This window comes from Dermacentor variabilis, chromosome 7 (genome assembly GCF_050947875.1).
Source record: "Dermacentor variabilis isolate Ectoservices chromosome 7, ASM5094787v1, whole genome shotgun sequence".
Classification (NCBI taxonomy): Eukaryota; Metazoa; Arthropoda; class Arachnida; order Ixodida; family Ixodidae; genus Dermacentor; species Dermacentor variabilis.
In genome coordinates, this window is record NC_134574.1 from 67,207,227 (window position 1) to 67,225,220 (window position 17,994).

The window sequence follows — 17,994 nt, forward strand, 5'->3', positions numbered from 1 at the left end:
ACGAAGGAAACGTAGAAGAGGAGAGAGTGCTTTCGCAGAGGAATTTCATGCTTTCTCGATGCTATTGAAACATCAGTTTGCCATAAACTCGCTCAGTTTTGGTGATGCTTTTCAAATGTTACCTTTGGAGAAGCTCTCTCAAATCAGTATTCTTGTTTGCATCGCGTATGATATTGGATCTTCAGGACTTCAGTACTACTTCTAGATATTCTGATCAACTTTTATGTTTCTTATTGGTTGGCGTTAAATTCTGCACTGGGGTCGACCGCTCGTGGCACGAACTTTGGCACTGCTCGCAATGAATGCCGTCCTCTTTTTGAAGTTGTACACTAACTGCAGGACGAAAATGCGTGCCGCGACCTGAACCACGATGTCACTCGCCTGCATGCCGCTCTGACGCTCCTCGATGGCCCGGGTGATGACCATGCAGAAGGGCCACGCGTACGCGACGCCCAAGCGCATGCCTATGAGGAACATGGTGTTGTCGGTGTCCTCGTGGTAGGTGGGGTAGGGGAACTGACGCAACTTGACCGCCAGCCGCTCCTGTGTGCGGTTACTGGCACGACGGTACGCCAGTTCGTTGATGTGCGCCAAGTCCACCGCCACTTGAACGGCCGCAACTCGCAGCGACATGGCTGCGTGCCGAAACATGATAGGAGTGAAGCTCTGTTCAAGTTCATTTTTTTTAATTATTATTACAGATACCTTGGTACAAGCCTTCGCTACGATTTGTCATGGTTCGCACACATTACCCATCATGCTAACCGCATGATTGGCTACTTGTGCCGTAACCTCCGACTTCCTCCCGCTTTAAGTCGAATACGCTTGTTCTATATATGAAACCCTAACCAAGCTAACCATATTAACATGTTCAAGGAATTCAAGATTGCTCAGCGCAGTTTATTTTCTTTGTTTTCTCCTTCACGTCTAGTACTACAGAACTCAAGTCACGGGCTAACCTACGTAACCTTAAACTTCGCCGAAAAGTTGCCAGTCTCCGAAAGGTAACCCAGCACGTTGCTCACAGCCTGAACGGCTCTCTGTCCGGCTTGTAGATTGTCTCAGCCTAAAGAACAAAGTCGATAACTTCATCTCTTTAGTAGCCACTGTTTAACATCAGATCTTGATGGGCACCGAATCATGGTTAGACAAGACTATAACTAATGTAGAAATCTTTCCGCCTGGCTTTACTGTCTATCGGAAAGATAGGCATGGACATGCCGTGGTAGTATTTATTTTGATATCAAAAGCATTGACAAGTACACAAATTTTATTTCAAAACAATTCTGAGTCTGTCTGGTGCCTGGAAACAATGTAGTGTACGGGACATTCTACCGCCAACCCGGCAGCAGCGACTTATTCGGACTGCTGTCTGAGATGCTATCTTTGTGCCTAATATCGTATTTCTAGGTGGTGATTTCAATTTGCCAGACTTCAACTGGAATGCCGGATGTGTGGCTGGTAATAGGTCCCGTATTTACGCAGAATTCGAGGAACTGCTCGGATTAAATGAGTTGCAGCAATACGTACTGGAACCAACGCGAGAAAATGCAATTTTAGACTTAGTACTTCGCAATGAGCCGAACATATTATCAAAACTTACTGTTTGCCCAGGTATTAGTGACCACAGGACAGTTGTCATAGAACTTAGCATACAGCGAGTATGGATGGCGCAAATTCCGCAAAGTGTACAGCTACGACAGAGGAGACTATGCCGCTATCAGGACCGAACTTGAAAATTTCTTCCCCACTTTCCAGTATCTGCCAAACGCACGGTGTCCGTTAACTTTGTGGTCAGCATTTCGGGACAAAATACTTCAAATAGTCGAAATTCATGTTCCATGCAGGTAGCTGCGACAACAAAAAAAAACTTGGTTTAACGTAGAAATACGTAAACTTATAAGGAAAGCAAGACGAACGTATAAAATGTTTTCTGGCGACACCAGTCTGGCAAATCAGAAACGCTTGCCACAGATAAATATACTATTGAAAGCAACAATTAAATCTGCTAAAGATACTGTAAGCACTATTAACGTACTTCGTCGTTTTCATTTGTACATAGCCATCATCCCCTTTCCTGTTCTACTTCTTCGCGCGTGAGCTGGGGCGTGGCCTTTTTTTTTTGGAATAAACAGCGCTGGACAACTTGATCGGCCGCGGTATTATAAAGTGGTAAAGGCACGTCAAGACCCCGACGTCCTCTCGCGTTCCCGTCCTCCCTGGAGCTCCGTTCCGGTCGCCGCCTGCACCCAGCTACCCCTACAACAATGGACACTTCCAACCACGGCCCTACCGGCGCCTCTAACCCTACCACACAGACGACCCCGCCTGCGGCGCCCTCTTGGATTGTGACGAGCCCTCAGCGCGATCCCCCTGTCTATGCGGGATTCCGGGGTGATGACGTTGACGATTGGATCGACCACTACGACCGCGTGAGTTCTTGCAACAAGTGGAACGACACCCAGAAATTGAGACACGTCGCCTTCTACTTGACCGGTGTTGCAAACACGTGGTATTTCAACCACGAATCCGACATCGCAGATTTGTCCACGTTTACCTCCAAGCTGCGGCAAATCTTCGCTTCCTCGTCTGGCAGTGCAGAAGTCGCCAAACAGAAACTGGGAACGCGCCGCCAACTTCCCCAAGAGTGTTTCACCTCATACATAGAGGATGTCTTGGCTCTGTGCCGCCGTGCGAATCCTAGCATGACGGAAGCCGAACGCGTTCGCCACATCTTAGAAGGCATTGGGCCTGTCGCGTTCAACGCCTTAATCGTGCAAAATCCGGCTTCTGTCCAAGACATCACTTCAACGTGTCAACGCCTCGACGAGCTGCAGTCTATTCGTCTTCTACATGACAGCCGCGATCCTCAGGTTCCTCATTCTCCAGATCTACGTGCTCTTATCCGCACCATCATCCGCGAAGAGCTTCAACTACAAGACCTAAGGCGTCCACCTGCTGCCTGCGCCCCAACCCCCACCTTCGACTTGCGCGAGGTCGTAAAGCAGGAGTTGACATCGATGACTACACCCACAACGCATCTGGCTCCGGTAGCGCGCTCCACACCTACTTACGCGGATATGTTTCGCTACCCACCCCTACCGTGACTTCTGTGCCTACTGGCGTTTCCTATGACCATTTGGCTTTGTCTTCGATGGGAACCAGAGAACTTGCTGCGCCATCGTACCCTCAGTGGCGTCCACCTCGTCCGGTTTGTTTTTACTGTGGTATACGCAGCCATATATCTCGCTCCTGCCGCCGTCGCCAGGAGGATGACAGACGAGGCTATGCTGAGCACGAAAGAGACCGCACTCGCCGATCAGACGACTACTATCCCGGATCGTACTCGTTCCCTCAACAGCGTTCTCCGTCTCCTCCAGCTGCTCCCAATCTGCCTCATAGTTCCCGTTCGGCCAGACGTCGTTCTCCGTCGTCTTACCGGCGCTCTACATCGCCGCTACGCCCCACTTCCCATTTTGTCGACCAGCACTCGGAAAACTAACTGTTGCAGTTTTTGGAGGGGAAACTGCTTCTTATCGGTCTTCAAAAATTCTTCCTGTTCGCCCGGCCAACATGCTTTCTGTGACTGTCGAAGGTGTTCCCGCGTCAGCTCTCATCGATACCGGTGCCGCCGTTTCTGTTCTTCGGAGTGATCTGTGTTCCCGGCTCCGTAAAGTAAAAACGCCTTATCTTGGACCTATTTTGCGTGGTGCTAATAATGCATTCATTCAGCCCGACGGACAGTGTACTGCTCGTGTTCTCATCGACGGCATACGCCACCACATCGCGTTTATCATCCTTCCAACGTGTATCCATGAACTTATACTGGGTTGGGACTTCCTATATTCTGCTTCATCCGTCATTTCATGTAGAGGGAAAGTTGTCCACATCCCGGATACAGAGCTTGAACCTGTTGCGGACTCTTCACTTTCATGCGCGAACTTGGCCATCGCTGCAGACAACGTCCTGCGTTCTGGTCACGAAGACGTTGTAGCAGTAACATCCAGTCAGATCGCCGACGGAGATGCCCTAGTCGCCCCTTCTTCCCGCTGTACTTCTCGCGGAATTCTCATTGCCACCTGTCTCGCCCGGTTTTCACGCGACCGCGCCCTTCTGTCTGCTTGCAACACGACCCCAGGTCCTGCGATGCTGCCCAAAGGGATGACTGTGGCAACCCTCGCCAACACTCAACCTATCTCTATAGTCACGCTTTGCCCTTCACCGCCAGCACCAACCTCAGGTTTGGATGATTCTTTCCCTCCTCCAGCCGTTCTTGGTTCTGACCTAGCAGCCGCGCAGTCCGAAGCCCTAATGGTAGTCTTGGAAAAACACAAAGCCTGTTTCAATAGCTGTTCCCCTGTGTAGAGCCAAACTCCTGCGGCTACACACCGCATCGAAACCGATGGTTCCGCTATAATACGACGACGCCCCTATCGTGTATCGCCGTCCGAACGAAAGGTCATTGAACAATAGGTTGCTGACATGCTTGCGCGGAAGATAATACGACCTTCATCTAGCCCATGGGCTTCTCCCGTGGTCCTGGTAAAGAAAAAAGATGGCTCCGTTCGCTTTTGCGTCGATGATCGAGCGCTCAATAAGATCACACGCAAGGAGGTATATCCAATCAGTGGCGTAGCTAGGTCGTCTGGCACCCGGGGCCCATAGGTCTTCTGTCACCCCCCTCCCCGGGTGTAGCCGGGGGAAAGAGGGGTGTCTTCAGTCCGTGGACGTATATGACACCCCCCCCCCCCTCACTGGCCCCTTGCACCCGGGGCCCACGGCCCCCCGGTCCCCCTTTTGCTACGCCACTGTATCCAATACCTCGAATTGACGACGCTTTGGACACACTATAAGGGGCGGAGTATTTCTCCAGCCTTGATCTTCAATCAGGATATTGGCAAATTCAGATGAACGAGACTGACAAAGAAAAGACCGCATTCGCTATACCGGATGGCCTTTATGAATTTAACGTGATGCCTTTTGGCCTTTGTAATGCTCCTGCCACATTTGAGCGCATGATATACAACGTACTTCGTGGTCTAAAATGGAAGATATGCCTTTGTTATATGGACGATATTGTCATCTTGTCGTCTGACTTCAGCCAACATCTTCATCGATTAGACGAAGTTCTCAAGTGCCTTGCGAATGCTGGTCTGCTGATCAATACAAAAAAATGCAAATTTGCAAGCAAAACGATAAAAGTATTGGGTCACGTCGTCTCAAAAGATGGCATCCAGCCTGACCCCGAAAAGATTAGTGCCGTTCTCCAGTTTCCTCGCCCCCAGCAACAGAAAGATCTACGTAGTTTCCTCGGCTTGGCGTCATATTTTCGTAGATTTATACGCAACTTCGCAGCAATAGCCACTCCTCTACACAAGCTACTGGTTACCGGTGTCTCTTTCAGGTGGACTAGCGACTGCGAGTCGGCTTTTCAAGCTCTTAAGCGGCATCTTACTTCCGGACCAGTGCTTCGCCACTTCGATAATCGAGACCCCACCATACTCCATACTGACGCAAGCGCACAAGGTATTGGCGCAGTTCTTCAGCAACGTAATACAGCATCTAAAGAGCAAGTCATAGCATATGCCAGCCGAACACCTTATCCAGCTGAGCGGAACTACACCATTACAGAGCAAGAGTGCCTGGCTATCGCTTGGTCGATTCAAAAATTTCGACAATACCATTACGGCCGCCACTTCACCATCGTCACCGACCATCATGCACTGTGTTGGCTGTCATCAATGAAAAACATGTCAGGACGCTTAGGACGCTGGATACTCCTCTTGCAGGAATATGACTTTACAATAAAGTAGAAGTCTGGAAAAAGTCATCATGATGCAGACGCATTGTCTCGCTGCCCACTCTCGCTCTCTCCCGGTAACACGCCGTCGTCTTCCCCACCAAGTCACTCCGATGCTACGCCTGCCTCACACCAGCTCTCGATAACGCCCCTGGACCATGTTACCCTCTCATCACGCTCTGATTTCGTCTCGCTTCAGCGGGCCGACTCCTACAGTCGAGTTCTCATGGATCGCCTTAGTGGGTTCGCCGAACCACCCAACAGCCGCTTGCGACGCCAACTTCGACAATTCCGCCTTCAAGGTGGCGTACTACACCGCTACGTTTACCACCCAACAGGTCACCGGTGGGTCCCAGTTCTACCTCCCTGCCTTCGCTTGCGGGTATTAGAGGCAATTCACGACGACGTATCGGTTGGCCACTTAGGCTTCCACAAGACTTACGACCGCATAAAGACCCGCTGCTTCTGGCCTGACCTATCCACAACGGTGGCCAAATACATTGCCTTTTGTGCTTCGTGTCAGCACCGCAAACGCTCGGCATCCCCTCCTGCCGGTTTACTACAACCTCTCCCTTGCCCGAACGCACCTTTTGAATTTGTTGGCATTGATTTATATGGTCTCTTGCCGTTGACACCCTCCGGTCACCGTTGGATTGCCACTTCGGTCGACCATTTAACAAGATATGCCGAGACTGCCCCTCTGCGATCCGGCACCGCTTCTGAGGTCGCCGACTTTTTCTTGCGCGCCATCGTCTTGCGCCAAGGGGCTCCTCGCGTTCTTCTCAGTGACCGTGGCAAGGAGTTCATTTCACAAGTTCTCGAGGAAGTTCTTCGGGCCACTAATACCGTCCACAAAGCTACTTCTACTTATCATCCGCAAACCAATGGCCTTACCGAGCGCTTCCACCGTACGCTGTCTGACATGATTTCCATGTACATCTTTTGTGACATTTGCATATAATACTGCTATTCAACGGACTACCGGCTACAGCCCTTTCTTCCTTGTGTATGGACGACCTCCTTCCACCATATTCGACAGAGAGCTCTTTTTCGCAGCTTCTTCGCCTAACGCGTCGCTTTCAGAAGATTTTGATGCCCGAGTTGCACATTGCCGTCAAATCGCCCGACAAAGCACAGAAGCTACCCAAGCTGAGCGCAAGCGTTACTGCGACAACAAACGCCGTGACTTACGTTTTCACCCTGGAGACCAAGTCGTGCTTTGGACTCCAGTCCGCATTCCAGGCCTCTGTGAGAAGTTCCTTCAACGCTACATTGGCCCATACACCGTTGTGCAGCAAACATCTGCAGTGAACTATCCCGTCCGCCCAGTAAACTCCGTCACTGACCGGCGCCACCGGAATGCCGAAATTGTTCACGTCTCGCGGATGAAGCCTTTCACTCCCCGTTTAGATAATCTCTAATCTGCGGCCAGGCTGGCCGCTTTCATAACGGGGGGAAGTTAGTGTAAGCACTATTAACATACTTCGTCGTTTTCATTTGTACATAGCCATCATCATCTTCCCTGTTATTCTACTTCGCGCGTGAGCTGGGGCGTGGCCTTTTTTGGGAATAAACAGCGCTGGACAACTTGATCGGTCTCGGTATTATAATACCTTCTTTGTTAAATTAATCAAGGACTTGAGAAAAAACCCAAAATCGTTTTGGAAATATGTAAAACACAATCGAAAAGAAGACATATCAATACCATCTTTAACTATTGACGGCAAAACCGTAACATCAGACTATCAGAGGGCGGAATGCATTATTCATTACTTCCAATCTCTGTTTTCGCTAGTATCTGCTGGGGAGACTTCGCTTTTGAACAACGCCAATCAGGGCGATATGATGCCAGACATTGAGTTTGATGTTAGTGGCGTCGATTCTTTATTACGGCATTTAGATGACACAACAGCAATTGGACCCGATGGAATATCCCCAGTGGTCCTTAAAGAGTGTCAAAGCATCATTCCTCCGTATATAACGATCATTTATAAGCCTTCCCTTGAAACAGGCCTCATTCCCCAAGATTTGAAAATGGCAAGCGTGACACCAGTTTTTAAATCGGGCGATAGAAAACTCAGAGAAAACTATAGGCCGATTGCACTAACGTCGATATGTTGCAAAATATTCGAACACGTTTTATATAGTAACACATCTACATTCCTTGACTCTGTTTCTTTACACCTTCCCAGCACGGATTCCGAAAAGGTTATTCCTGCCACACACAACTAATAGAATTTCAGCACTCCTTATCTAAAGCCATTGATAACAATAGTCAGGTAGACGCGGTTTTTATTGATTTTCAAAAAGATTTCGATACTGTGTCCCTTGAGCCCTTAGATGTAAAGCTTACTGCATTAAATGTAAACGAAAACGTTCAAAATTGGATGCGAAACTACCTAAACGGAAGACCCCAGTCTGTGGTCCTAAACCACGCCGCATCTTCACCTTCTTCGGGCGTTCCTCAGGGAAGCGTACTGGGCCCCTTGTTATTTTAATCTACATAAATGACATTATCGAACTAATTACATCACCCTTAAAACTATTTGCTGACGACAGTGTGATTGACAGAGAAATTACTACAGAAAATGACTAGATACATTGCAAACAGGTTTAGATAAGGTAGAGAAACATGGTGTAAGAAATAGAACATCAATTTAAATATAAAAAAGTGCAGTAGCGTAAGCTTTTCCAGAAAATTATTCAAATTTCAGCGATGATATAGCATCAATGCCATGCTTATCTACATACAGCCAGAATACAAGCATCTAGGAGTCTATTTCACCGAATCACTCACTTGGCATAAGCAGATTGACGCTGTCATAGCAAAAGCTAGTAGGATGTTACATTTTATTCCCAGAAATCTTAAACAGGCAACGCGCGAAGTTAAAACTTTGTACTTCTTACATGTCAGAACGATACTTGATTATGGTTATGTAATATGGGATCCCTATCGAGATTACCTCAATAATAGACTGGAAGAACTACAGAACCAAGCAGTAAGGTTTGTAATAATTACAGCCCGTACTCTAGCGTTTCCCAAATGAAGGCCACTTTATAATGGGATCAGCTACATATGCGTAGGCAGAAGTTAAAGCCCAAACTATTGCACCCAATATATAACAGTCAGAAAGGTATCAATCGCTGTAACTATCTTCTGGAACCAGATTACATATCGACTCGCTGTGCTAACAACAAAAAGATTTCAGCCTGTAACTGCAGAACAAACACTTCTTGCTACTCTTTTTTCCCCAAATCAATTACACAATGGAAGAGTTTGTCAAGTGATATAGTAAATGTGTCAAATAACGAACTATTCTATTCTATACTGTGATGAAGCTCTTGCAAAACAAATGTGTTATTATATATCTTGAAACCTGTTTGTTTCGCACTACTTGTATGTCTTTCTCTAAATGCTATTGTTGTGCTTCTGTTAGTGAGTATATCTGTCCAAAAGCTTTTCTCTATGACTGGTTATATTTTGTTCGCCCTACGTAATTGTTTTATGGCGATGTAGGTACTCTTTATATGTAAAAAATAACTGTATCTCGCTATTCCGCAAGTTCTTCCATGCATTTCCCCGGACTTCCAACATTTCGCCAGCTTACAGCCGCTCCAACCGCACCAATCACAAGGAAACCGTGTATCTTCCTCCAGCCCGAACCATCACTCACCTATCTTCGTTTCTTACTCGTCGTTCAAGACACTGGAATGACCATCCCGCTTCAACTGTTCTTCATGAGAATCCTCATCATTTGAAACGCATCATCGGTGAACTAATTTATGTTGAATCAGGTACACTCACCCGCCCCTCATGTAAGACCCCTTCGGGGGCCTTTGAGGTATCAGAACTAAATAAATGGCAGTTCCGGCCGTTTATCGAAGTCAGTGGATCTGGGAAAAAATCCCTGCTACGTGTGTCCTCTTGTAGTTGATCATATTTGCCTAATGGTACGACTTAAAATTAAAGCAGTTTCACCTAACATGCAGTTTGGAGATTCTCATGCATGCTGCCGACTCGTCCATGCGAAGGCGTCATTTTTTTTCCTCTCATTCTTGACTGTTTTACGTCGGCGCCTGCTAGCTAGCGATGGAGACCGAGGAGCGGTTCTTTACCAAGTAGTCGTTCTGCGCCAACGCTCATCTTTGAGAGGACTATTAGGCCAGGAGGCACCGACTTAAATTATACAGAGCCTTTACTAGACTGCGGCATGATATTTATTATTTTCTTTTACTTTCTCTAGTTTAACCTTGATGGAAGCTCCGGGGTTCGCAATTTCAAACTACTGTAGACAACTGCAGGAGGAAGGCGCACAGACAACCTCTGCACTCACTCCGCGTATAGGCGTTGGTGCCTGCAATAAATTTCAGTTTCAGCTTTACGATGTTGTTTAAAGTTTGTGAGAAAGTCGATGCACCATACGCTTGACAGGAGGATTTATGTAATGGGCAAAAACAAGTATCCCAACATGGCAAAAAAGGAACAACGAAAAAACGACGCGAAGGGGTCATTCCACAAAACGTGGAGGAAAACGTGGTTGAGGCCCTATAAAATATAACCGTATTTAACGTTACATAACTTGGCATAATTAAATATTTAGTATTTATATAAGGGAGGGTCAAAACTTCACGGTACGCGTCTTTTACGAAAGAGACGAATATCAGTCCAGTTTTAACTCGCAGCCATTAAAGCAGCAGAAGATCAATTTTCAGTCAGTTTGGATGGAGTCCAGCGCGCTTGCTTTTTCTGCCTTCGTCACTACATTTACCTTATTGTGACCAGGTTTTACCCAATGGCAATATTACCTCTTTTATTGCTATTCCCCTCATAAGTCTGAATGAACTGCTATCAATCTGAGTTTTGTCATATATATGTACTCTCTATATTTTGAGTGATGTTATCCCCCCCCTCCACACACACACTAATACCCGCCGGACACTGTAGGTACTGTCTAATAATACATGAAGCACATTTGCCATCAAGGCTGCGTGACCAGGTAAGATGATATCATAAGACGGAAATATGTCTCTTGTGTTTGGCGCGTGCGCCTGCAAAACAATTCTTGAAAGCCCTTCATTATAATAATCAATATTAGGCGGTTTCCGTCACTGATTATGCAAGACCACCTTCAAGGAATGTCCGATTGCCGGTGCCTTCAGTTTGCTCGCAACATCCGGTGTATGAGCGAGACAAATTATCAACAGCAGCACCATTAAGCTGTGAACCATCAGGCCAAGCTGCACCTTCGGTGCATAATGCGTCAGTTTTCACTCACTGTCTTCGAGTTGCGAGGGTCCGCTGTGTGTGACCTCCTCGCGGGCCCTGTTGATCCTGTACGCACCGCTCGAGAACATGATGGTGTACGTCAGATCGTGGGGCACGTCGTCACCGAGCGACTCGGTGTGGAAGTACAGACCGAGCGTGTTGGGCGTCACGTTCCTGGAGAAGAGCACCCGCGCCAACTCCAGCTCGTCCATCATCGGCTTCACATCTGCAGTATGAACGGTAAGAATAAGGCAGTAGATGGCTTTAGCGCAGACCCGAGTATGTTACTCTCGTGTAGCTGTTCAGAGCAAGAGCACTTAATCTCGACTCCAGTCGGCAGTTGTCGGCGCCGGCACCGCTGAGCGGCCAATTTGATGACGGGACAGCTGACGACAAATTCATAATGGGCGAGAAACGGCGACAAGCATGACGTAAGAACGTGTTGACCATTGTCTCGGTTGTTGTTCCGTTCTCTCCTACAATTCCCGCAGTCCCTGGCAAAAATTAGGTGCCCCCTGGAAGCCCCGCGAATAATGCTCTAGAGTGTTTTAGCTTCTTAAGACAGAAACACGCAACGTGTCTATGACAAGATTATACGCATTTCCACTACGTTTAGTGGAACGCTCGGCATGGATGGGTAACAGACAGCCAACGACAATTTGTGTGGCTGCACGTTCTATGCAGAAACCAAAGAAGCTTCACAGCAGCGGTGTCATCCTGTGTTAGGCCAAGCAGCATTCGAAAGGGTGGCTCATGTAAATATCGAGAGACAAAACGTCGCCAATACTTTATGCGGATGCGCATATCAGACGATCTTATAGCGTTGGTAAGTATTTTGTGTATGCTATGTTAAAACTGTATTTTCTGGGCACAGATGTGGCTGCCGAATGGTTTCATATATATTTGAAGGATATCTGAAATAATTTACGTTGTACAGAGTGTTTCACGCAACTTCGGCCAAGAATTTGAAGGAGTGGTTAAGCCTAACTAAATGAAACTAACTACATATGGTTTGCCATCATGTGGCGCACCTTAGGATATTTGTTTTATATAGCGCTTAATTAGTTAATTAACTAAGAGCAATTATGGAAACATTTGATAAATGGGTTTTGTAACTTTGCAGAGGGCATTCCAAAACGATCGATCCAATTTTTTGTGGTGACGTACAAGCAGCGTGGTGATTTATTCCGGCGTTTAAGAAAGCCCGCGAAATATGAAATAAAACCACGTGACTGCATTCGCGCGCTGTCGTATTGCAGTGCTCTCATCTGTGCGTCCACCTCTTAAGATCTCCCTTAAGAGGTGAACGGCGAAGGCCTCCTCTTCCTCCTCTTATCAATTGCCTCTTTCTCTTTGCCTCTTCTCTTTCTCTTCTTTCTTTAGGTTATTACTGCTCCCTACTAAGCATTTTTAGTCATTTTAATTCAATTGTGGTCATACAGATCATCGTTAGACATGTTGGTCATATCATAGTCATTAGTACATTACAAGTCATTTGAGTCATTATTAGTCATTAATGATCATTACTAAGCATTTTAGTCACTTTTAATCAATTGTCGTCGTTACAAGTTGTCGTTACACATATTGGTCATTTCCTAGTCATTATTACATTACTGCTCACTAGTAAGCATTTATCCATTTGTAATCAATTGCGGTCACTAGAAGCCGTCGATAAATATATTGGCCATATTGTAGTCATTAGTAGTCATTACAAGTCATTAGTAGTCATTTTATTCATTAGTACTCATTACTCGACATTTATAGTCATTTATAATCAACTGCCGTCATTACAAGCCGTAGTTAGACATCCTGGGCATTTCGGAGTCATTAGTAGTAATTTGAAGTCATTAGAAGTCATTATTAGTCATTATTATTCATAATTAAAATCTACCAAACCATATTATAACGTTATCATTCACTAACTGTCACTATAAATCATTTTTCATTCTTTAATCGGTCTTTAATCTGTCTTCATATGGCGCGATGACGCTTCGGCGGACACTCCGGCTGTCAGGTCTTCTGAACCAAATTTCACCATGAGCCTAGAAAGGCTTTCGCCTTAATAGGAATCTTTAGGCCCAACTCCGACTCGGTCTATTCAAATACATGTAAAACGCAAAATGTTCTGAGATAATGCCTGGACCTATTTTAATTAAATTTCTGGCATTTGAGAGAGAAAATCAGATTCTTGTGACTGTTGCAAGCGGAATTTCGATTTAGGGCCCGAATTTCGTTACAACCATTTCCAAGAACACGCAAGCTTGAAACACATGGAAGCACGCACTTTCCAAATCCATAGCTCTGAATCAAGAACAGGTATTGCGGTTATGTAAACGGCATTCGTTAGATAATTGAAAGCGGAGTAAGTCGATGTCATTTTATATCTTACGTGAATTTGTTACGTTGTTTACAAGGCTTCTGCAAAAACTGTATTTTCATATTATATTTTTTGAGATTCATGTGTAACATATCAATTTTGTCATCTTTAGATTAAAAATTAAATTACGGGGTTTTAAATGCCAAAACCACTTCCTGATTATGAGGCACGCCGTAGTGGAGGACTCTGAAAGTTTCGACCACCTGGGGTTCTTTAAGGTGCACCTAAATCTAAGTACACGGGTGTTTTCGCATTTCGCCCCCATCGAAATGCGGCCGCAGTGGCCGGGATTCGATCCCGCGAGCTCGTGCTCGGCAGCCCAACACCATAGCCACTGGGTAACCACGACGGGCCATCGTTAGATGTGGTATATGCAATTCACGGAATTGTGCCATTATTTTCCATTGCGTAGCTACAGAGATGTAAACTTCATATTTTCGCTTTCTGAAAATTTTTTGTTTTTGCTATTTTTTAATTAAAAATTGACGACCTATTCGACCCCAAATCGACCTAAATTTTTAATAAAAAGTTGACGAACAAAATTAAAAATTCGAAACCAACAGTCACTAGATTTAATGTTTTCTTTTGAATACAAGAAACCTCGCCAAATTTGGTGCAGTGGCTACCGAGAAAAACGAATTCTCTATTTACAAGTACTTAAATTGAAGTAGCCGGGCTAAAGCTTCCTCTCAATAAGTGCGCACTGAAAGTGATATCGTCGAAAGCAACCGTCCGAGAATATGTACCTTGCAGTCATACCAAGCTCCTGCTAGAGACCCTCGTGCTTAAAGTTATTTGTTGCCTGGCACTGTGCATAAATGTTTGTCGTCGGCCTGAGCTCCGCTGCATGTACTCGCGTGTTGACACTCGCTTGTCACCACGTCTCGTTACATTTAAATCCCTGCAAACTACTCAAATGAATCTTCACCCTATGGCCCTTCACACTAACAAACCAACAATAGTGGATATCTAGGCACCTAGGCATTTACTATAATTTGCACGTGCATATAATGAAACAAATCTATCTGAGAAAGAAAACATGACTGGTTCACATAGCAGGGAATAGTAATAAAGGAGAACAAGCTCGTCTACAAAACGTCATGAACGACAACAAAACCTTCAACAACTGCAACCCGTTGCGCAGCTGTATGCGTTCGTTTCTCTGTTTCAAAATGATCCACATTGCTCAATGGCTAGGGAACGCAAGCTCGAGCAGTATGCTCTATGGCTTCTCCTCAACAGAACGACAAGAGGACGTCGAGTTACAGGCCAGACAGCGACCATCTGCGTCGGCATCTATTATTCACGCTGCGCCTGCGAGCACAGAAACTCGAGGGAGTAGCCGTGTACGAGGCGCGCACTTTGTTTAACCCCTCTCTTGCGAGGTTCTGTTATAGTTTATGCAAAACACGGCCAGCTATCACAGTAAGTTATAGGTTCAACAAAACAGCAAAACCGATGTGTACTAGCGGCAGAATCGAGCCATGAGTGAAACAAAATAGCACAGTGGGACAACTAGATAGCGTGAACGCCACTCGAGCCAATGTGGCATCAGGTAGAGGCTATTATTTTAGGTTTGCTACAATTATCCAGGAATGGACAGTGCGTTTTTTGCAATCAGACTGTTCTGAAGCTTCGTTGTTGTCTGCTGGGCGGGTGCCATTGGCCGCGTATGAGGCGAATTTCACGCTGGTTGTTTGTGGTCGAATTTAGACGGCCCGTGCCGCTCTGATTTTTGTGCTAGCAGGCTCGAGAAGAGGATGGGCAGGAAAGCACTTGCAAACGCCTTTTGCGCAGAGGGTGACGAGCGGAGGCAGAGAGCATGCTGGCATGCTGCGTGCACTGATGACGAACTGATTAACGGCGTCATAAAGGGAACACAGAAGAAGCATTGACGGACGGCACACTCTTCTCTCTTGCATGTCTAATCCAGTGTATTTGAGTAACGAAATGAATAATCACTGAAGGGAAGCTTTTTTTAATTATTATATACGGTCAAGAAGGCCCTTCGTTGCCTGCATTTATTGTGGATTGCTGTAATTTATTCAGCATGCGAATTGACTATGCACTGATTTCAGTTAGTCACCGATTAGCCGAAGCCAAAATTTTTCGTTGACGTACCTCGCTTTGACCGCTGCCTACGTACGTTGAATTCTGATAACAACCACTGCTGAGTTTGGCAGTTTTGTTGTTTGTCTATCATCGTCGTTAATTCCGCAGGCGATTCTTCACCACATGCGAATTTACGAACAGAAGCTCTATTCTTGTCAGGAATGGCGGCTGCACTGCCACCTTTTTCCGCCATGTTTACTGAGCGATCGGCTGTTCAGGGGCGACGTTTTTTATTTGCGCGGGGAAGCGGAAGCTTTGGAAAGTTTTTAATTTTAATGAAGATGACGAAACGTGATGTGGCTATATAAAGACTATTTCAATTATCAATTTTCGTCTTGTCGGTGGCAGCTATATGGCGGTCTTATTGCTTTAAAGATAAAGTAAACAGTAGCGTGCAGAAGCCCGTACAATGCATCTGCAGTTTCGGGAATACGTCATGGCTATCCAAGATAGCCGTCATGTTAGCTTGTCGAGTGGCCGAAGGACTGTCACGTGCGGAGCGTCACAGGAAGAGCCCTTCCATAAACGTCAATTTGACGTAGCGTGACGTTGCGCTGCGCCTCCATTGCAAAGATTCTCCGCCATAATTTGTTATGCGACGAGCCGCACTCATTATGCTAATGAACTACCACATGCAATTTGCCCGAGAAGCTTGCGTATGACCGCATTTTCTGCGTTTCTTGGGTCCCTGAAAATCTTTGTCTTTAATTTCGCGATCATAGTGTTTGCGTCACTCTCGGGTGGCGGTATCATTTGTGTTCGGGACAATCGTTTATTTTAACGCGTTTATTCGAAATAAAATATTGCTGGCTCTCCGATAATCGAGAGTAGATGTAAGCATTAAATTGGAGATGATACGAGCCACAATCTTAAAATGGGTGCAGGGCATGTTTGCAACGGCACACCACACCGCACCGCACCACGCCGTACTGTGCACTGGTCCATATATGGACGTTACCCACCTAAAAGAAAAAAAAATACGGCTGAAGGTGGCATGACAGACAGCGAAAGACGCCAGGGAGACAAGAGCGCACTTCCCAGCTAGAGAAGAAAAAAAAAGTGCCTGAATAACACGCCAGGCAACGTTGCGCCACCTCTCGAAGCGACGCAAAACGCGTGCTGCGGCACTCACGGAACAGTGGCGTTCAAAAGAGCACAGGCAAGCCTGTCTCATGGGCAAAAGATGACAATGAAGTGTATAGTGCACTCATTCTGCCGTTTGAACGCCGTGCCCTATTGGAAATGGCAAATAAAACTTCAAAATACTAGAAGTTACAGCTTGGGTGATGTTGTCAACAAATTTTAGAAAGAACTTGGAAGCAATATGTTTTTTTTTTCAACTTGCCTGGACAGTGACTAGCTTATGTTGTGCGGTCCTGTACAAACTGTTAGGGGGACACAGGCTGGCCTTTATTAAGGTTTGACTGGTTTACGGTATGATCTTGTTTGAGTGCCCGGATAACGGGTCTCTTTTGGCTCAAGGTCGCTTGATGGTCGCCGACAGCGGGAGCTAAAAGAACTTAACTGCTGCTTTCGTATTGTAATCAATATCAAAGACCTTTCACATCATCACAGGTTAGAACGGCGACCATTTAATATATAGATAGAAATACACGCGATGCAGCGCCTTGACGTTTCCTAAGCCCTACGATTAAGCAGCGAATTCAATGAGAGATTGAAGCGTCGGTCCTTGCGTCCTGCAGGGCCGATAATCGGCCGCTTCTCAGCTAGCCGAATAGGGCTGAATCGCTTGCGTTTAACGAAATAGCGATAGCGACGCTTATAACCTGCGCTCACCACCCCTGAGTGGTCGCATATATATGCTGCATCAAGGTAGAAAATAAAAGCCGGTTAGCGGCTGCATACAATTACTCATTCCGTTTCTCGGCGAAAATGCATCCTGCTATCCAAGGAGACAACGGAAGCAAGAAATGTTTTGGACGAAATAATCGTGCGCTTTGAGCTAGACGCCCGATTTTTTTTTTTACTGTGGAAGGGAGTAGTTTTGCTTCTTCATGAACGCTCAGTTCAAACGTCAAGTTTATGCCGCGTTACGGACACTCGGCGCAACGGTGCCAGAGGGGAAATTCTGTAGTCGGAGACTGACTCGGGTCTGGATTTTCTTTCCAACAGGAGATATACACAGACAACTTTGTTGACACTGGAATTTTCATTTAAGTGCATTGTAGACATCGGCAACCCACATTACGCACGATTTACGTCTTAAGTACAGATGCTTGATGAATTAAGCTTATTGTCGAGGATGACGGCTTGACAAAAGACACGGACAGACACAATAGGTGTTTGTTATACACTTTTCATCGCTATATAGATAACGAGTATCTGCATTGCTTTCCGTAACCAGAGAACCTCGAGCCCAGCAATGTATCGGGAAAATGAAATTTGGATATTCTGGTGAAATTCGCAAGAGGCCTCTTG

The 17,994-nt window shown here is 46.1% G+C and overlaps 1 protein-coding gene across 1 annotated transcript in view; it reads right to left on the minus strand.

Annotated features, from left to right (window-relative positions):
• Window positions 1-243: 243 nt before the first annotated feature.
• The window catches only part of LOC142588682 (uncharacterized), a 34,092-nt gene continuing 16,341 nt past the window's right edge, over window positions 244-17,994 (minus strand). The window contains exons 3-4 of the mRNA XM_075700503.1: window positions 11,077-11,292; window positions 244-635 (exon numbers count right to left, since the gene is read on the minus strand). Coding sequence (XP_075556618.1) covers window positions 244-635; window positions 11,077-11,292 — 608 coding nt within the window. The remainder of the gene's footprint in view (window positions 636-11,076; window positions 11,293-17,994) is intronic.